General features: G+C 43.7%; 2 protein-coding genes across 6 annotated transcripts in view; one reads left to right on the forward strand and one right to left on the reverse strand.

The window, feature by feature from the left end:
- The window catches only part of PPEF1 (protein phosphatase with EF-hand domain 1), a 31,397-nt gene extending 22,087 nt beyond the window's left edge, over nt 1-9,310 (reverse strand). The window contains exons 1-4 of one of the 3 annotated variants that reach the window (XM_079972680.1): nt 8,833-9,310; nt 4,806-5,012; nt 1,644-1,771; nt 1,080-1,140 (exon numbers count right to left, since the gene is read on the reverse strand). In XM_079972680.1, coding sequence (XP_079828806.1) covers nt 1,080-1,140; nt 1,644-1,771; nt 4,806-4,857 — 241 coding nt within the window. In that variant the 5' untranslated portion in view covers nt 4,858-5,012; nt 8,833-9,310. Of the gene's footprint in view, nt 1-1,079; nt 1,141-1,643; nt 1,772-2,114; nt 2,391-4,805; nt 5,029-8,832 lie in introns of those variants that run through there. The other 2 variants (XM_079972679.1, XM_079972681.1) reach the window with 2 other exon arrangements.
- RS1 (retinoschisin 1) overlaps nt 7,069-21,795 on the forward strand; it is a 37,825-nt gene continuing 23,098 nt past the window's right edge. Inside the window, exons 1-2 of one of the 3 annotated variants that reach the window (XM_079973097.1) lie at nt 7,069-7,208; nt 21,328-21,437. In XM_079973097.1, the coding sequence (XP_079829223.1) occupies nt 21,386-21,437 (52 nt within the window). In that variant the 5' untranslated portion in view covers nt 7,069-7,208; nt 21,328-21,385. Of the gene's footprint in view, nt 7,209-7,887; nt 8,001-21,173; nt 21,438-21,795 lie in introns of those variants that run through there. The other 2 variants (XM_079973096.1, XM_079973095.1) reach the window with 2 other exon arrangements.

Genomic DNA, 21,795 nt, shown 5'->3' on the forward strand with positions numbered 1-21,795 from the left:
AACAGACATTGCCATGCCTGTCTTGGGATATCTCTATTCATATGTTTATTCCATCTCAGCATATAGTTATAGACTATTTTCTTACATTTTAAAATATAAACTGCTTCAAATTCAGGACTCAGCTATACAGCTGCAAATAAAACGTTTTGAAAGTGTTGTAAAGTGCAATATACAATTGTGACATTAGATGGTAACTGAGCTATAGCAAATTCAATGCATTTTTCAAAACGATTTTTTTAAAAGCATTTTCACAATGTATTTAACATGTGTGTAGATTCCACCTAAGTCTTATCTCTCTAAATCTCCTGGCTTATCAGTCCATTTCATAAAGTCCCGATGTGCGGATACTGATATCTAGGTGGAGCCATCTTCACTTTAGTCTTTGCTTGTTCAACGGTCTGTATATTTTTCCAATCCTGGTATGTCTCTAGTCTGTTTTCTTTCCATTAAAAAAAAAATCCTAATTGCCCCTTCAGACTAAACCATGAATCTTCCACTAGAGATGGCAATGGAAAAGTTTTAGATGGAGAGAAATAATTGTTTATGTCAGGGCTAGTCAACCTTTTCATACCTACTGCCCCCTGATTCAGTAACATGTGTCATAGAACCCCCTACCACCCACCTGGAATCCTGAAACACCCACTAGTGGGCAGTAGGGACCAAATGGACTACCCCTGGTTTATATTGATCCCGGATTCCTGAGCATACATTAATTACATAGGACACCCCTTCCTAAACTGTTTTCCTAGTCTTTCTACTTATCCATAACTAGTTCGTAATGCTTTTCTTTTCTTCTACATTGTATCCTGGCATTGTCCATGCCACTTCTGCTGCACCTGCACAGTCATATTGACCATTTGACTGATATTGCATTTGCTGCACAGAGGCAGGTTTTTCTGATTTGAAAAACATACAGTTCCTCAACTAGCTACAGGTACATGTGCAAGGATAAGTAGTTCCACACATATATGCTCTTGGCTGCACTGGCGCATGCGCGCGCACACACACAAAATATATATATTTTTTTTACAAGATACACACATGTAACTGCTCTGAAAACTTATTCAGTCAATCCTTACCTGGATCAGTTTCATTGGCCTTAGTAAAATGGTCCAGCATGAATGTGAAAAACTTGGATAGCTGAGTAAGAAAAGACATCTGTTAGTTTACAAGCAGAAATTATTATATTACCTTGTCTTCCCCTTATTTGAAATACGCACATTGGCTCCATCTACACAGTAACAACCCCGGCAAAATCTCAAGCCCCCTATATCTCCATCGATAGGGACAGTGACACAGTTGAGCAAAGCCAGCTCTAAATTTAAGGGTCTTACCAGGGGTGTTTGTGTGTGTGTGTTTAGATGATAACGTGCATTACTTTGCTTGTGTCACAATTCAAAATTAGCATTATTTTTTTATTAAAAAAAGCCTGATATAAATGAAAATAATGTGCCTGATACTAACCAGCTTCAAAAAATGAATGGCATGGTACTAATTATATTATATTATCTTCTTAAAACTTAAGCATCAACCGTGAGAGGGAATAAAAATTTTCAAGCTACATTATCCGTGATGATCTGAAAAGCCGGCATGTTCTATCTCACTAACAGTTTGCGTCAAAGAAAAATCCACAGAGTACAAACCTGTAGTTGTGCTTGTTCTTCTGCATATTCAATTGACTGAAAGATACTCAGGGCATATCTCCGCCTCATCTCCAGCCGGGCCATGTAAGAGCGATACCACCTTTGAATGAGGACAGCTGCTTTAATGGCTGCCAAGACATGAAGGGGCCAGAAAGAGAAGATTAACTGTCCACCGCTAGTTATGCAGATCTTTGGTTCTAAAATGCTATGTGTGAATCCTGCTCTAAAACGCAGAAAGCTAATCATGGCTCCCCTTTTAACCCTACAAGCACTCCTGCATTTAAAGTTTGAGATAATCTCATGGCAGAGACACCTTCTGCAGCCTGGTGCTCTCCACATGTCCCAGCCAGGTCAGGAGAGTGCTGGTGTGCCCATGCTCTGCTTACAAGCTTCCCACAGTCACCTGGGTGGCCACCATGGGAACAGCATGATGGACCATATCACTCTTGGTTTAGGCAGGTTTCTTCTTACTTTCCTGGAAGTCCTCTTCTCTGAAGGGCTGTCTGGTCCAAATCCAATTTAAGGCAAAAGAAGGGAGAGCTGAAGTTGTTCATCAGCTGTTAGCACCTGGAGAGCAGATGGTCAGGCACACAGGGCCACCTGGAAAGTTTTCCCCTCATTGTGTGTTTCTATTTCAATTGAAGCAATTATTTCTAAATTTGTATCCAGATGTCTAAATTAACACATGCTCCTCCTCCCTTAATACACCTGAGATGGGGCAATACTGGGAAGGTTTAGGAGGGGATACAAAGCATTGCTGTACCGCTCAAAAACATTGCCAGCTGTACAATAAATTCCAAAGCTTCTGAGGCCAAGAAGCCTATGAAAGTCACATGGGTCAATATCTTAAACACATTTTTCAAGCTCAAACACACAAAATAGCATTCGTTATAAACAAATTTAGGGTAAAGTCTCAGGTGATGCACAGCAGCTCAAAATTTGTTTCAGTGTGTGCCCCGGAGTACCAGTTTTGCTAAATCCCAAGTATTTGGGTCATAGCAACTTGCATGAAACAATGGGAAGGGAATTATCAGGTCATAAAACAAATAGTGCTTGCATTATTATTTACTAATGCAAGTTTTTTACAATTAAAAAAAGGAATTTTATTATACAGTAGGCACACAGTTGTAAAATACTATTTTATGCAGAAGCTTCTGAGTACAATTTGTCAAAAAAATTGTTGCAGATAATTATTTTTGGTTTTTTCGAAATTTAAAACATTTGTTTACCTATAAAATATGCATTGATAGTATTTTAATAGCACCACCATATTAGTGCCTAAGAACTGTACATCAGTTAGACTCAGCTCCAGGCAAACTGTGTGCAAGTGATTGCTATATGGTCCAAAATAAGGTACTGAGAGATTCATAGATCATATGATATTAAACAAGTAGTAGCCTGCCTTTACGATGCGAGTCCTGGCACAGGAACATCACACTGATCACAGCTCCTGATTTGATTATTGCAATTCTCACTCAGGTAGAAGTGTTGCTTTGTTATTAAGACAATTAATTGAAACTCTAGAGACTTAGAATCAATGACCTCAGTCAAGGCTATTCCCGAAAGGAACAGTCAATATTTCCAGAATCTATTTGCTATGGCAGAAGAAGCAAATAGATGTTGCAGAAGAGATACAGGGAAGTGTATGAGAGAGATGACATTACTGAACTGAAACAGGACTGATGTAGATGACTGATGTTGACTTGACGTAATCCATGAAAAGTTGCGAGTGTGGTTCCAATCCATCTGATGGTTGGGAAACGGAATTGACATCTGTGTTTATCACTTCAGGCCTAGCTGAGTCTAAGAGAGGCCCTGCAATCCAATTCTGAGAGTCACTATGTCTTCCTTCCACAAAGACTTGCTTTTGTGTTCTACACAAGGTACAAATATCTGTCTCCTGGTGGAATTTTAAGCAACGGTATCCAGAGGGGGGAATCTGTTTTGATGGGGGCAATCAAAACAATAGATGCTGATGGCAGAATAGAATAAAACCTATGGGTGAAGGGAATGGAGCTCTCAGCCAAGGCCAATTTCACAGTGGAGAATTTTCCTTTCCTGTTTACTTCTCATCCCGAATTCAACCCAGGCTTTCTCAAACATAAATGATGAATGGAAAGATACACTGACCTTTTTTCAATGACTATTGATGATGGGACATTATAGGTAGTGGCTGTTTAAAACAAACAAACAAACAAACAAACAAACAAACAAACAAACAAACAAAACAAACCACAAGCTTTTGTTTTGCTGCCCTTGCAAGTGGTGGCAGTTTTCCTAGGTTCCATCCCTACCCCTAACAATGGCTCATTGGAAATGATGTTTCTAAAAGGCACTCTAATAATTTTTGCACCCTGAAAGTGGTAAGTGGTTGCTTTTCTTTCCCTCTTTTTGTGAACCCCCGTTGAGTCTAATTTAGAGGGAGATAATTGCCCCAAAGATATTCAGATCCTGGCTAGTAGTCAGATGCCCAAACAACTTGTTGGGTAATTCCTGCATGCCCTTACAGTAATTGCAAGAATTCCAAGCTTTATATGCATTGGACTGGCAGTTGAGAAGGAGTTCTAGGAGAATGAGTTCCATACACTAAGAAAAGCATTGAAAATATAAAGCTTAAACCTTCAAGTCTTCTCAAACCTCCCCTGCATGTCACAACAGAGCCTATTTTAACACTGGAAATGTACCATGTCTGTGAAGTTTCTCTTAATCAAACCTTTCTTGTCAAGATAGTAAGAAACACCCTGGCCAAAGATTTGGGAGAGCACTAAGAGATGTTAATATACATTGTGCCCTTTTGCACCAAGACTCTCAAAATAGGCTCCAAGGTTTGATACTTTAAAGCAGCCTGGTCCCATATGGTTTCAACTAAATTCTCATTGATTCCAGCAAGTAGATATATGCTGGCAGAGGCTGAAAGTAATTACAGTTAAAACCATGTGGAGGGGAATCAGGTAGGGATAGGTTCTTTAAACAGAGAACTAATGGCTATATTATCTCAACACCTTCTTGAGTCTTCTTCATAGTGTGTCCTCTAGCCTACCAGTCCAGCAGAATCTCCTGGGATAGTCCAACCTACAATCAGTATCTTCCAAATTAATGCACACAGTAAATTTGTTTAAGTATCACATCAGAGAATGGAAAGACCACTCACAGGTTATTTACCTCTTTCTGATTTGTTCACCCGCCTCGTCGTAATAGAAGTGCCACATCCCATGACTTCAGTTGAGACTGGGGTGCTGATTTAATATTTCCTCATGGGCAATGGTTTTCTTCAAGCCATCGGTGTTGCCAACCATACCGTCTTTATATTCATCTCAATATGCAACAGTTAACGACGATTCCCGGAGAAAACTATGCCTGCCATTGGCCCTAATAACAGAGAAGACTGCATGACAAAAATAGATACCATATTGTTAGCCACAAATAGGTACCGCTTTATAGCGGGAAGGTAAACGGCATTTCCGTGTGCTGCGCTGGTGCTGGCTCGCCAGATGCAGCTTCGTCACGCTAGCCACGTGACCCGGAAGTGTCTTCGGACAGCGCTGGCTCACGGCCTCTAGAGCAAGATGAGTGCGCAACCCTAGAGTCGGACACAACTGGCCTGTACGGGCAGAGGTACCTTTACCTTTTAAAGTGCTGAGCAGCAGAAATAATTAACCAGGTTATCTATGCAGCAGTGAAGGCAGTGCAGAGATTTGCCAGTAAACACTAAGCACACCATTCCAGCTTTTGGTACTGTTGGCCAAGCACTCCTGACTGGGGATCCTGCATTATGGGGTGGGGCAGTAAGGAAGGAGATCCAAAGGGGCCTAATCCAGCTTAAGCAGCCACATTATAGTGGAAAACATTGGGCACAATTGTAAATCACACTTGAGGATATTTGTGGAAACCTCTATCATTGTATCAATGTACCCATCTTGTGAGATTTGATGGAGCCAATCAGAAGCCATGTTAGAAGAGAACACTCAACATTCTGAACAGTGAGCTGCTGGCCTGGGTGCTTCTCTAGAACAAAGGGAGTGGGCTTGTGCAGTTACACCTGGACTTGTAGAAACAGAGAGACTGGTGCTTCCCCAATGTGTCACATGCAACGTCAAGAACTACCAGACCCAGAGTTGCTGAAGCATAGGCAGAAAGGCGAGAGGCATCTGCGGGGAAACCTAAAGCACCATAATACATCAGGAATATTGATCTTGGGGACAGGGTGACAAAGTGCTGCTGATTTACATGTAAGTAAATGTTGAGCACAAACACACATATCATACTGCCATGTCCAGTTATAAATCATGTAGCCAGAAACATAAGGATGTTAAACAAAGGGAATGAAAAGAAGCAAAAGGATGCCAAATAAACCTTTGTTTGTTTGTTTGTTTTTCAAAATGCACAAAGCCTTTCTGCAGTCTGGCTCAGACACTACAATTACTAGGCAAGCAGGCGGCAAAAGCAAGATGAAAATGATTTCAAGATAGGGACGGTGTCTGTGGCAACAGACGGGGGGGGGGGGAAGCTTCTAGATGTATTATGCAAGTCTGTTCTAACGCTTTTAAGTAATACAACCATCAGCACTGCAACACTAAGAAGGAGAAGGAAGGGAGAGAGAGAGAGAAAGAGAGAGAGAGAGAGAGAGAGAGAGAGAAGTCCAATTTAGGCATTCAATGTGGGTGCATTTAAAGTGGGGACATTAGGGGCATGTACTCAAAGTCTACACAAAGATCTGAAGTGTGTGTTAGGTGGAGGTATTTAGAATCATTACCACAATTGGGAACCCTGAAAATGCAGGGAGCAATCTGAAGCAGAAGAGATCAGCTGACAATCAAAGCATGCAGGGAAGAACAAACAGAAGTGGTGGCTCCTAGCTTCAGTATTTGTCTCTCATTGGCATACAAATGTATACTCTCTCTAAATATATAGGTACTTATTTAATTGTCATGGTTGATAAGAAGGGCTTTCATAGGCGAATCTGAGACAAAACAGGAGGTAGGAGCTAAGCTAAGGTGTTTCTCTCACCAGGTGGGGCAGTGACAAACCCACTCCTTGGTCTAGAACTAAGTCCATATTTCTCAAAAGACATTTTTCTGGCCAAGAGTACTTCCTTTTTCTCACCCCATCTAGAAAAGGGTCATTTTTTTCTGGTCACACATACACACACATATCCAGGGATTGATCACAACACATCTGGCACTGTGGAAGATGCAAAATGGTAGTCAGGTGGCCAACACAGGTATTACTGCTGCCACTTGCAGTGGTGTACCCACTTTAGGGCAAAAGAAAGACGCTGACCTACTAACACTGCTAATTAGTTAGCCTTACTATTGGAGAATTTCTCTTTTCTCTGGGAAAAGTTAGTCCCCTCCCACCATTTCTCTTTCCACAAACAGGGTGGGGAAATCTGAAAGACATTTGTGCCCAGCCCTCGTTTGTACTTACAAACTGCCTTGTCTTGAACCTATTTTGAATGTTATATTCATTCCTTGAATATTACTGAAGAGACAGCAACAGAGCATGTGCAGTTTCTCACCTACTGGTCACTACAGGATTCAGTACATAGAATCGTGGAGTTGGAAGGTACAAAGGTCATCTAGTCCAACCCCCTACAATACAGGAAAATTTGCCCAACATGGGGCTCAGACCCATGACTCTGAGATTCAGAGTCTCGTGCCTTACCAACTGAGCTATCCTAGGTAGCTAGAAGAAAATTTTAAAGCAAAGGAAGTCTGATTTCCAGGCAAGCTGGATTCCCAACTTTACTCATTTTAGACATGAAAAATATTCAGTGCTAAAGTTGTGTGTGTGTGTGTGTGTGTGTGTGTGTGTGTAATATAATGTAACAAAGGGAAGTGTAATAGGAAAACAAACGAAACACAAAGCTAGTAGCTTTAGTGTCATGTTTAGAAAGTTATACTCAAGGCTGGGAATGGGGAAGAGATTCAGTTTGGTTCACAATTTAAAGGAAACTTTCTTAACTTGTACTTCCAGAAACAATATGCAAACAAATACAGCTATATTTCAAAATGTGCAGTTCCCCCAATGTTGTGCTGCAGTTTTCAAACCAGAACAAGTGTACAAAAAGTGTATTAGTGAAAATGGCACACAGAATGTGCTACATTAGGAAACTTTGCTTGCAAAAATATGCATAATGGGAGGTGTACACAATAAAATGCTGATGAACTTCTACGAGGATTTTAAAATAAATAAATAAATAAATAAATAAACCACAAACTGATGCAGCAATGTGGTGAGCTGAACTTAAAAAACAAGAAACTGAAATAAGATTTACCCATCCTTACTCAAGACCAAGTCTATGCTGAAACTGAAGAATTAAAAAGATGCCTCTGGTTTTTAGGGGATGACTAAAAAGTAAGTAATTTCCTAAGGGGCTATGATTTTCCCATTCTACCCTGATAGAAAATGAAGGAGAAAAATAATTCCATGTTTGCAGAAGGGTTGTTAGAAAATAAAAATGTGCAGACGGAAATCAGTTAATATGCATTACATGAAAGAACTATGCATTGTTTAGGAAATATGTGAATACCCCATACCTGGATCCAAGACTACATTTAATACAATTCTGGAGACTGGAGTGCTGGGATTTCAAATTCTTTTTAAGGGAAATTGTAGTTTTATTTTGCAACACCAACCCTCTGTGAGAAGGGTGATCAGATGTAGCAGATAAGAGGGATCATGTATCTTTAACAGGTGTACAGAAGAGGAAATTCAAAGGAGTGTAGCATCCCTCAGCACCTTGGTGTGGTGTCACGACAAATTTTACCTGCCACAACTCCTTCTTCTGCAGAGTTTTTAAATGTGCAGGAGTTCTGTCCTCTAGCCACCCAATATCTCTGGACATGAGCAGGCAGAAAGAATGTGTGGGCAGCTAAATATTTATTCTACCCCAACATAAAATGGAGTTTACAAAACCCTAACAAACTAAAGGCAATCAATATGTGACTCTGGAGTCTGTGATCTTAGAAAAGGCTGACAAGAAATAAAATCAAGGCTCAAACTATGGATCATAAATGATTGTATTTAGAAATAAATTTTATTTAGATGGGCTTAAATGCAAAGAAGCGTGTCGGCAGTGGCAATCTGTGTTACATCATGCACTGCTTCTCTCCACCAACATTGATTTAAAAATAAAAACAAATGGTTAAAATATATCTACCAAAACAAAGGTACACAAAGAAATTACCTTATGTCTTCCATTGCATCAGCAAAGAGGTTTACTAGGTGTTGTAAACAAGCTTTCTTCCTGGGCAGAGGGTACAGGACGCGATATAAAATCAATTGTCATTCCAGCTTCCTTCTCATTTGTGCTCCTCTTACATTTATGCAGATAGAAGATTTATCAAGGAACAGCTCCTTTCTCCTTCTAGCCAGAAATAAGAGCTGTGTTCTGCAGCTACGAACAGCAGTGCAGGCACAATGATGTATTGGAGAAACCTATGTTGTTACCAGGCTCTCTGAATCTCAGGCAGACAAGTGGATGGCTAAAGTTATCTGCTTCATATTGGAAACTGCTTCTCAGCAACAGCCATTATAGTAATAATGAACCACAAACTAGCATTATGGCATAAGATAAAGTGTTTGGTGAAGCATGGGAAGAGGCACTAGAATTATAAAAGGGGGGTGGGGGAAACATAGACAATGCAGGTCATACTCCAAGTTAATAAAATTTTCAGAGACTATTTAATACTCAGTACCTGGGCAGCCTGGCTATTTCCACAGCATCTTCTCAGTGAGCTTGTGAAGACTATTAGAAGGGAAAATACAATGAGGGAACAAAAAGAACTTTGCAAGTTTCTCACTCTGTAACACAATACCACATCATAAAGCCTTCAGTTTCCAAAAGCAACAGAATGATATATATCATCAACACAATTTTTAAAAGTCCATATGGCTTAAAGGGCCAGTTCTATTTGAATAAACAGCGAATGCAACTTAGGAAGTTTCCCTGAGTCAAAAATCTATTACTTGACTGTTTGGACTAATCTATACATGTCAGTCTACCTTTGTGGTAGATAATGAGAACAAGAAAAAGGTGAAGACTTGAGCTACATCTCAGGTTGCCTACAAAGGGGATCATGATAACATGCAACCTGAGGAAACAGCAATGAATTTAGTTTCCTCTCTCTCCGTTTCCAGAGTGGTAGTCATGCCAGTCCGATGCAGCAACAGGCCTTAGCTGACATCAAACATACCTACTTTATGAAATGGAGCAGGCAGCCCTCACCAAAGAATCATATGCATATTCCTAACGTACATATGCTTTTAACACAGTGAGTGCAAAATATACAGACTGGTAATAGATGGGAACAAAATGTACACTGAAACAAGAAAAAGCTAGTGCTTATTCAGCTTTAGACATATGTTTTCTACACACTGGTCAAATGAATGCACATTACAGATTCTAAAACATTACGTAACTTTTATTAAATGGACTCACGCACATCATACAAAGTTCTGCCTTGTGGTCCAAGAGTCAGTTGACCCAATATGGTAAGCGGACAAAGCAAGTTACATTGGGCTTAACACACCTGTTAGCAAAAGCTTTGTGCCATTAACATGCATGGCAGACAGAGGTCAACAGGTGGGATTTCCACCAGCTTGGTGATGTAGTGATGGAAGAAGGCATAGTACTGGTGTCTACTCATCCTGCAGCTGTTAAACAGAGAATCCTTGCTTATTAAAAAGATTATCAGTGCTGTTTGGAATGTGAAATATTGCTGCAGATCATGGGCATGTTACTCCTTGAGTAGAAAAGGTTTCTACATCGTTTGAACAAATTCAAAACCTTTTATACTATTTGCTAAACCTTAAATTCATAAGCTACATTGCAGCATTCTTTTTTCAGGGTCATCAGTTTAGTAAGTGCAGAAAGTGCTTTTTAAAAGCAGTGACAGGATAGGAGAGAGTAAACAAAAAACAAAAAAAAAGAGTAATACTATGTTTGTACAGCTATTCTTTTTATCTCTCCTGAAGAATTTCATGATTCATGATGTTTTGTTTTTGTTTTTTTTAAAAAAATAATTCACTCCCTGAGGCCTGAACAGCAAAAAAGAAAGAAAAGAAAGAAAAGAAAGAAAGAAACAAGATCATTTTGATGGGCAGCAATTTGGAAGCTTCTTGTCATCAAGGCACCATGAAAAATGAACCAGGCAAAGGCAAAAGGGGGACTGGCAAACTGTAGCAGCTGTCATATATCAACCATAAAGGACAAGGCTTAGAACTGAGCAATTTGTAAGCCGTTGAAGGAATATAAGAAGCTTCCTTGTACTGAGTTAGACCGCTGGTCCATCAGGGTTCTCTATGCTGATGGGCAGTAGCTTCCCAATATATCAAGCAAGTATAGTATTGTTAAGGAAAAATCTAGGTGTGAGGCTGCTCAGTCACCCAGCTCATCGGGCAGAGCCCACGGGTCCCTGCGGAATGAAGGAGTCCAGCCAACCGGAGCAAATAGCTGTAGACCAAAGTTTATTGCGCAATAGGTTCAAAGAGCAAATTTTGAACCCCGAGGAGGGGGTGACAAAGACTTTTAAAACTTTCCCACCACATCCCAGAATACAGTTCGAAGGGGAGGGGTTAACCTTGGCAAACATGTCCAGACAAGTCCCTGGTACAAGATTAGCATAAGCAGACATGGCAGGGCAAGACTCAGGTATAAGGTTAGCATAGACAAATATGTCTTAAGTACCCACCACCCAAAAGTACAATAGAAGTTTCTTTGCATGTCTGGAGCCTGAGGCGAGTCAGGTGATGAGATTTGGCTTCCTTTGGCTAATAATGAGCCCAGCAATTGTCACCTCTGAGAACTTCCTGGAGTCCTTTTACAAGGGGAAAATAGCTTTGGAATGGGGGGAACTGGGAAAGGAGATGATTTTATATTATTTTTAAAGCTAGGTGACTTCCCTGAGCTGTCAAGTTGGAAGGATATATTTAGGCATAATATTTGTAATATTTAACTTTAAAGATGTGCCCCGCCCCCCGTAATTTCTGTAACAGTATGTTTCCCAATCCCAGGGATTCAACCTACGATCTTCTGCATGCAAAGCAGATGCTCTACCACTGAGCCATGCTGCTGCCATTACTCCCAATATGGCTGCAATTATGGCAGGCCTCCGTTATTCCTGCTGCCTCTGAGCCCTCGAAAGTCTGATGGTTTTACTTCTTCATGCATGCACAAACATAACTGGCTCCACTACCCCACAACTTTATTTGGCATACAGCAGTCATATATATACACACACGGGACAGTGAAGGAGTCTCATACACCTCGAAAATCTCCACCTTCTTTAGAGAAAGGTGAGCACGCTCTCCACTCTCAACGAGGATTGACAGCCCTCTGCTGACAGAACACCATAATCTGCTTTGAAGGTAAACTAGAGCAAAATAGTATCTCAACAGATCTCCTCCTTCAGGGTATTGCGTTTTGTGTTGTTGCATTCCAACAGTATCTGCTATTCAGCATTTATTGCTCCTGAGGATTTTATAGCACTTTTATCCACAAATGTGGATAGCGTGGAGATGATTGTTGAATCATTGTAACTACAGTGGTGCCTCGCAAGACGAAATTAATCCGTTCCGTGAGGCTCTTCGTATAGCGGTTTTTTCGTCTTGCGAAGCAAGCCCATTGACAGCTTAGCGGATTAGCGCTATTAGCGGTTTAGCGGCTTTTGGCGGATCAGCTGATAAGCGGCTTAGCGGCTTAGGAAAAGGGGGGGAAAGAGGGGGAAAACCCACAGGAACTCGCAAGGCATTTCGTCTTGCGAAGCAAGCCCATAGGGAAATTGGTTTTGCGAAGCGCCTCCAAAACGGAAAACCCTTTCATCTAGCGGGTTTTCTGTCTTGCGAGGCTTTCGTCTTGCGGGGCACCACTGTAATGCTTCTCATTTCAGTTCCTTAGCTTGACTAAAGTTATTGTTATTAGTTAGCAGTAGGAAGAGTTGTTGTTTAGTCGTTTAGTCATGTCCGAGTCTTCGTGACCCCATGGACCAGAGCATGCCAGGCAGTCCTGTCTTCCACTGCCTCCCGCAGTTTGGTCAAAATCACGTTAGTAGCTTCGAGAACACTGTCCAACCACCTCATCCTCTACCGTGCCCTCCTCCTTGTGCCCTCAATCTTCCCAAGATCAGGGTATTTCCCAGGGAGTTTTCTCTTCTCATGAGGTGGCCAAAGTACCGGAGCCTCAGCTTCAGGATCTGTCCTTCCAATGAGCACTCAGGCCTGATTTCCTTAAGAATGGATAGGTTTGATCTTCTTGCAGTCCATGGGAAGATCAGTCCAGCAGGAAAAGTAATTAGACAGAAATCTAGTCTGAATACTGTAGGGGTATATTTCCCACTGTCCTTTATATTTTATTCCAGATCAGAAATATATTTTTATTTTATTTTTTGCAAATTTATTATAACATTAGTACGTATACTGTATACAAGTGATGTGGTAGCGCTGGGTTCAATATTGTAAAGTTCTAGGGGGGTCAAGAGTGACAGACCCCCAATTCATATTATGTTTGTTTCATTCTAGTCAAGTAGTTTTTAAAACAGATGTGGCAGAGGTATTATAAATATACATACACCTACATCTCTCCTCTTCTTTACTTAGTCCATATCAGTGGGCCTTTACATGAATGTATAACTGGGAATAAAGCATGTAGTATTTCAGGAGTGGCCAACATAAACTGCACCTGCACCCCAGGTTTTTCTATAATAATAATAATAATAAATTTTATTTATATCCCGCCCTCCCCAGCCGAAGCCGGGCTCAGGGCGGCTAACAACATTAAAACAGTGTGACATTATAAAACATTATAAAAATGAATTAAAATCAAAATTGATGGCAACCATAAACTGAAGCTTTGTAAAGATTGCCAGAGGAGGGGGTCAGGCTGCGCCCTGACCAAATGCCAGGTGGAACAGCTCTGTCTTGCAGACCCTGCGGAAAGATGTCAAGTCCTGCAGGGCCCTTGTCTCTTGTGACAGAGCGTTCCACCAGGTTGGAGCCGCAGCCGAAAAAGCCCTGGCTCTAGTTGAGGCCAGCCTAACCTCTCTGAGGCCTGGGACCCTCAAGGTGTTTTTATTTGAAGATCGTAAGTTCCTCTGTGGGGCATACCAGGAGAGGCGGTCCCGTAGGTACGAGGGCCCTAGGCCGTATAGGGCTTTGAAGGTTAAAACCAGCACCTTAAACCTGATCCTGTACTCCACCGGGAGCCAGTGCAGCTGGTATAGCACCGGATGAATGTGATCTCTAAGCGAGGACCCCGTAAGGAGTCTCGCTGCGGCATTCTGCACCCGCTGGAGTTTCTGGGTCAGTCTCAAGGGCAGCCCCACGTAGAGCGAGTTACAATAATCCAGTCTGGAGGTGACCGTCGCGTGGATCACAGTGGCTAGGTCAGGGCGAGAGAGGTAAGGAGCCAACTGCTTAGCTTGGCGGAGATGAAAAAATGCCGCCTTTGTTGTAGCTGCAATCTGCGCCTCCATGGAGAGGGAGGTATCGAAGATTACACCCAAACTCTTAACGGACGGTGCTGGCACTAATTGCACCCCCGCAAGAGATGGGAGTTGCCCCCTCAGTCCCATGTCGTCCCGTCCCAGCCAGAGGACCTCTGTCTTCGAAGGATTTAACTTCAGCCGGCTCCCACGTAACCATCCAGCCACAGCCTCCAAGCATCTGATCAGTGTGTCTGGGGCCGAGTCCGGGTGGCCGTCCATCAACAAATAGAGTTGGGTGTCATCAGCATACTGATGGCAGCCCAGCCCAAAACTCCGGACAAGCTGGGCGAGGGGGCGCATAAAGATGTTAAAAAGCATCGGGGAGAGTATTGCACCCTGAGGCACACCACACACCAAGGAGTGGCGGGATGACAATTCCCCCCCAAGCGCCACCCTCTGTCCCCGACCAGAGAGAAACGAGCGCAGCCATTGAAGGACTGTGCCCTGGATCCCCACGTCGGCAAGGCGGTGGTCCAGGAGTTCGTGATCGACCATGTCGAAGGCTGCTGACAGGTCTAGAAGAATCAGCAGCCCCGACCCGCCTCGATCCAGCTGCCTGCGGAGATCATCTGTTAGGGCGACCAGAGCCGTCTCGGTCCCATGACCAGCGCGGAAGCCGGACTGGAATGGATCCAGAGCTGATGTTTCATCCAGAAACCTACCAAGCTGTTCAGCAACCGCTCTCTCAATCACCTTACCCAGGAATGGAAGATTCGAAACCGGGCGGTAATTGGATAGATCTAAGGGATCTAATGATGTTTTCTTTAAGAGCGGGCGCACCACTGCCTCCTTCAGTTCCCCTGGGAATGTCCCGGTGCCAAGGGACAGATTGATGATATCCCCCAGGGGGGCCCGCACCTCTTCTGGACACGCTCTAATCAGCCAGGACGGGCACGGGTCGAGAGGACAGGTGGTGGGCTTTCCAGCTCGGAGGAATCTGTCTACATCAGCTGGGGATATCCAGTCAAAGTGGTCCAATACTGAACCCGAGGACAGTCGAGGGGCCTCCAGTTCCTTTATTGTATCCAAATTGGCAGGGAGGTCATGGCGGAGCAACAAGACCTTCTCCGCAAAAAAGCTCGCAAATGCCTCACAGCTGTGTGTCAAATTGTTATTTAAATTTGGCTATCCTTCGAGGGACGTTAAAGACCGAATTATACTAAATAATTGTGCCGGGCGAGAGCTAGCGGATGCAATGGAGGCCAAGAAGTAGGACTTTTTAGCGGCCTTCACTGCCATCTCATAGGTTTTCATAAAAACCCTATAAGATGTTCTTGAGGCTCCGTCACGGGCACCCCGCCATACTCGCTCTAGCCGTCTGAGGTCCCGCTTCATTTTCCGGAGCTCCTCGGTAAACCAGGGAGCCCGGTTTCTGCGGGGTCGCAGAGGGCGCTTAGGTGCGATCTCATTGATGGCTGCCAGGAGCTGGGTATTCCAGGCCTCAACAAGCTCAGTCAATGAGTCGCCAGGGGGAGAAAGGTCCCGCAAGGCTTGACGGAAATCTATCAGGGTCCATCAGCCTCTGCGGGCGAGCCCAAATTGGCTCGCCACCCAAGCAGGGTGGGGGTGGAACGTCAATCCTGGCTTTCAGAGCATAGTGATCAGACCATGGCACCTTCATCGAAGGAAACATGATCACATCTATACCGACGCCAAAGATCAAATCCAGCGTGTGGCCTGCTTGATGTGTGGGGCCCGAAACAAACTGGGAAAGCCCTAGTGTCGCCATGGAAGACACCAGGTCCAGAGCCTGTGAGGAGGGAGTGGCATCAGCATGGATGTTGAAGTCCCCCAATACCAATAGGTTAGGGAACTCCAAGGCCCAGCCGGCCACCGCCTCCAGCAGGCCTGACAGGGTGGCTGCTGGTGCGCTAGGTGGCCGGTACACCAGCCAGACAGCCAAGCTCACCTCGGAGCCCCACACTAGGCCAACACATTCAATGCCGGGGATCGATGGCGATGGTAGAGCCCTGAAAGAACAATCTTCCCGGATTAATAACGCCACCCCTCCCCCCCGGCCCACAGTCCGCGACTGGTGAAGGACGGAGAAACCCGGGGGCGCCATCTCTCGTAGGGTAACAGTATCCCCTTCGCGCACCCAGGTCTCAGTCACACATGCCAGGTCAACCCCCTGCGAGGTGAAGAAATCTCGCAGGGTGGCGGTTTTGTTGCCTATAGACCTGGCATTGCACAACACCAGTGACGGAGGTGAGTAATCCTTGCTCACCCTACCCTCGTCTCTCGGGATGGGGCGCAGATTGGAAGGGGTACGAGCATATCCGTATCTCGATCCCCTTCGCCTATGACATCTGCCCCCACCGCCATACCTCCCTCGCCCCTCCACAGTAGGAATCCCAAGCCTCATGCTTGCCTCCATTTACAGAATATAAAAGCACACAAACAAAAACAATTACATGAAAGCAAAACCAATCCCCGCCCCACTCCCCAACCACCCCACCCCAACCCACAATAAATCAAAACAAAATAAAAGTACATGGATAAAAACCACCGCTTATGGTGGTACAACAAAGCAAAAAAATAAAAACAGTTTAAAACATGAGTCAAACAGAAAGATTATTCCTTCTGTGAAGCAGCTGAGCTGATATTCTCCATTCCACTAGATCTGAGCTTTCCAAACTATGTGTCGTGACACGTTAGTGTGTTGTGTGAATGCTCCCCGCGCCCCTCCCAGGGCTGGAAATGTTAAACTTCCGGTTTGCTAGTAAAACTGAATGTGTCGCAAAATGATGCATGTCTAAAAAGTGTGTCACCAGCATGAAAAGTTTGGAAAGCTCAAGCCCCTTCAGTCAGTAGGGCAGTCCCAATTCTTAATAGTTAGTAGCTTATAAAAAATTCAGGATTCTTTCTTGCTCAAAAGATCCTGCACCTTTAAGAGCTGAAAGCTAGTGCAGAATTCAACAGGTGCCAATACCTCAAGAACCTCTTCTCATATGAATTGACCTGGACCCCGCAATCACCTTCTGAGGCTTCATGTGCCCACTCCACAAGAGGTATGGAGGGTGGCAACATGAGAATGGCCTTTTCTGCAGTGGCTCCCTTTGTGGAACGTTTTCCCCAGGGACACTTGTCTGGTGTCTTCATTACATTTCTTTAGGTGCCAGGTGAAAAACATTCCTTTTCAACCAAGCCTTTGGCTCATTAAACATTCTATGCTATTTTAAAGGTGTTATGGGGGCAGTTAATGGTTTTGTATTGTATTTTGTGTACTCATTTTGTATTTTTATGTAGAGACCCGCCCTCTGATCTTCAAATTAAGGACCATTTATTTATTTATTTATTTATTTATTTATTTATTAATTATTATTATTTATTATTATTATTATTATTATTATTATTATTATTATTATTATCTTTCTAAACCTGAAGCAAATGAATCTCTTTTCTCACCAGTTTTCAAATGAGTTTATGCCACTCCTTTCTGCAAAAGTTCCAAAATCAGCACAGTGCAGAAAAAGATAAATACAACCTAATAACAATACTGGCTAGCAAATAAACCCAAGAGCAGTTCAGGAGAGAAGCTTATATAGATTGCATTGCATCGATACACACCCTTGGCCCTTTTCTTCTTTTTCCAAATTGTGAAATGCAAGCAGTGGCTAATTTGCTAAATGACTCCAAAAACCATACTTGCGTTGGACAGGCTGCAGTGAGGAAGCAAAGTGCAATTAGTTTTGTTTTTGACTCAAACCAGAACTACCGAAGACATAATGAAGGCTGCAGCCCTAATCCCGTTTACCTGGGAGTAAGCCCCATTAATTTCCAGGGGACTTACTTCCGAGTAGACCCGGTTAGCCTTGCTCTGCTAAATAACATTGCTTTTCGGATACCAATACCTGTCGACCTGCACGCCCGTCCCTGCCTTTTTAATTTTTTTTTAATATATCCCCAATAATCACAGCAATCATCCCTGGGACCGTGAGCAACAATGGTAATTCTTTCCTTGATTTATTTTGGTAGCGACGTAAGGAAAGGAAACAAACATTTCATACGTGGAAGCAACTGAAAGGAAACCCTGTTTATCCCCCTCTTCTCTGCATCGCCGCGGAAACGCAGCCCCGCCTCTTCCTGCTGGCGCGTCTCCGCTTGCACTGGGCGAAGCCAATGACAGAGCAGGAAACGGCCGACACCACGAAGAAGGAGATTGGCGGAAAAGGGAGCCTTCGTGATGGTTCCATAGTGTAGTGGTTATCACGTCTGCTTTACACGCAGAAGGTCCTGGGTTCGAGCCCCAGTGGAACCACCAAGTTGTTTTTTTCTTGCTTTCTCCCACCCCCGCGCCTCCTTCTTCATCCTAACCGCGGGAGTTGCAGAAATCTCAACTCATTCCTCCAATCCCCTCTGGGTAAACTAATGGCAAAGGAACGTAGGGGGGGGGAGAGATACCCAATGCACAAAGTTGCCGCTTTATGATGGCTGAGTTCCGGACACTTTTGCTGCCCGTAATTATTTGCATTCCAAAAAGGTGAATGGGTTGCTCAGCTGAGCGAAGCTCGGGGAGCCTCCGTCCCGCCCTCTCCTTAATCTGAATCTCCCCGGGAGAATGCACCCAAGCGTGGGCTGCGCTTATTAAGAGTGGCGCGGGGAAGGCCCTCTGCACGCGCTCAGAGGCACCCTCGATCAACACTACTTCTTCAGCCACGGCCCCTGACATTCAACAAAGGCTGGTTAGGGAACCCAAACGCTCAATCGCAGGAAAATTCTTCCTGACGCCGCCAGAAACCAAAAGGAGAGGCCGCGTTTATCATTGCGTCGGCAGCCTCCCACCCGTCCCAGGTGCAGTCGAAAGGGGGAGAACTAAGAGAGCGCGTGGGAGGGAAGAGAAGCAGCTTCTGCGCCCCTCGATCGCCCTCCCCCGCGGTAGGATTCCCCCCCTCGGGTGGACACGCAACTGCATTGCAATTGGAACGTGTGGAAATGCAAACACGCTTCATGCTGCTACTCTCTTTCCTCCTGGTTTCCTAATCCCACCAGCTGCCATCCATGTAGGCTGCGGGAGCACTGCGCCCACATTACACCCATTGCAAAGTGGGGTTCGGGAAATAAAGAGAGACTGATGAGTTGGCTTGCAGGCAAAAGCTGGCACACGCCGCGATCCCTGGCCTTCATCTGGGTTGCCAAGGGAATCGCACCCCGAAATGGAACTAGCGGGAGGCGGCCGAAAGCAATGTCGTTCTGCTCGCGCCTGCCATCATTGCATGGCTGCGGCTGCTGCTGCTGCCGCCCACGCTTCGGCTCTGTTCGGCAGAAATGCAGAGCAGCCTCGAAAAGGATGCGGGGGAGGCGAGGAAGCTCGCAGGAGGCGCGTCCCACGCGGATGCGACAGAGAGAGGCTGTTCTGGGTGTTCCCTGTTTCATAAGATCACGTATTCCTGGGAAGAAGAGGGAGGAAGCGTAGGGGGGACGGGGGACGGACAGGTTGATTGAAAACTATACTGCTGCACCAGGCTCTGCATTTTAAGATCAGCGAGGCTGCAGCCCTAAACACGCTTTTATAAAGGGACCAAGGCCTATATGGTACATGCTTTTGAGGAAACGCACAACACGCGTTCGCTCAGCGGCCCTTCACATGACATCACGCCCTTTGCTCTCTGGCCTTTTTTTAGATTTGTATTTTTCTCACTGTATTGGTGGCTTCAAGTGTTCTTGAAAGAACAGCACTCTCCTAGAACTGAAGGTGGCAAGGTTGCGTTTTTTCTCTGGTTCTTTAGGGATTCTTTGTGAATGGGCCTGAAGGATGAAATTTTCCTGAATCAGGTTAGCTCAGAGTCGTGTGCCTGTGTTTATATTTACGCAACGCACCATTGCGCGAAATGCAGTTGTGATCCGTTTTCACGAAGATACAGAGGTTTAAAAATAGATTGGAGAAAGGAGCCTGGATTGCAGGGAGGGTCAAGCCGTGTGGCATGGATGAAGGGATCGTTTTTCATCTGGGACTGTTTTGTGACAAAATGGCACATTGTGGTCATATGTGATCATACTATACTGTATATGCTGAAAAGAACAAGGGGCAAGTCTACACACTTGCTACTGAATTAAGAGCCGTACTGAAGTATCTCTGCCTTTGGAATGAAGAACAGTTATACAAGGATCACAACCAAAATGCAAAATAATATTTAATCAAAATTATTATTTTTAAAAATAATAATCCAGACAATCCTACCAATGGCTGCTCTGTTTTTGTAGATACGAGTCTTGGCAAACTTAAGCAAAGTGGAAATGTACGTACTTATTACTGTGTATATAAATTGAATAAATGATAATACTTATTTCTGTGTATTACATTTAAAACTTTCCTTCTCCAAGTTGCTCTGAGTAGTCTACATGGTGTCTCCTCCTCCTGCAACCTTCTTAGGCAGCGTAGGGCCGTTGACACAACCAATCCAGTGTCTAACTTTAACACTTTGAGGATAAAGTTACTCGGCTCCACAGCAAGGCTGATGTGGCTGTTGTGACAGCTAAGGTGTCCAACTCAACGTTTAATCCAGAGTTATGGGATCAGTTCCTGTTAATGCAGTCTGTCAATGTGGAGACAGGATACTTCACGGTGCATCTGACCACCTGCTTGTTAGAGCTTTCTCCATCATGGCTTATTAAAGCTAACCTAGAGTACAAGGGAGGTCCCCTTTTGCCTCCTGGGGTGGGGGTGGGGGGCATTATGTTCTAATCTGTAAAACACATTCTAAACTGCTTCCATTCAAATGGCAAGTTATTTTATGTGGGTCCATTAAATTTCTTAAGCGGGTGCATATTAATTTCAGCTGTTGTGTGTATTGTCTCCAGAGCAGTGTGTGTTTATTAAGGGAAAACCTTAAAGAAAGATAAAAATCCTAGACCTTTCACAGTATCCACATGTCAAGGACCTGTCAGATCCAGAAGATTTAACCATGTTTTGTGTGTTTGAATCCCCTAATTCCTGTTCCATCAGTATATATCCTTTTATATTTTTAAATGAATTTTTATTTTTTAAAAAATTGAATGCCACTTTGAGATTTTAAAAAGTGGTTGGTAACCGATTCTAAAGAAATAAATGTTTTGTGATGCCTAGAAGAACCATTACCCTTGATATTTCCTTCAAAGCTGATTGTAGCTTACTGTAGTGAATTAGTGTGTCTTGGGTAAACCCCCTAAGAGCTAAAAGAGGAAGATGCTTAACGAGACTATGCTTAACTTAATCTCAGCAGAGAAAGCTGTGCCACACAATAAGCAGCCATAGCTGAAAGGTGAAAGAAAATAAAGATGCATTTCAAGATAAGAAGTGTGGTTCTGTGTCTTCTTTTCTGGTATAAAGGTAAGCACCAATCATGCCTGTCGGGCATTTAAATTGGTATAATTTGTGAAGATTCTTGTTGAAATTCAAAAGGTGAATTTTATTTTCTAGATAAATGCTGGCGTTTGTAGTTACCCTGCACCCGAGGAAGGGGTGCTGGTCTTCTAGTGTGTTTTATCAAATAGCTGTGTGCAAATGCCAAACAGCCATTTTAAAAGTTGTGGAATAAGAGGGAAAAGCCAGACTGTTGCTGGGAGGGGTTATGATCCAAAAGACTTCACAGTGCATTTTTTACAAGTTTATTTTATTGGAATAGCTATATCCTATGCTATTTCACAAACTGATTTATGAAACTCCTTTTGTCATATGCCATGAGGAC

Source organism: Podarcis cretensis, assembly GCF_951804945.1.
Source record: "Podarcis cretensis genome assembly, chromosome: 4".
NCBI lineage: Eukaryota > Metazoa > Chordata > Lepidosauria > Squamata > Lacertidae > Podarcis > Podarcis cretensis.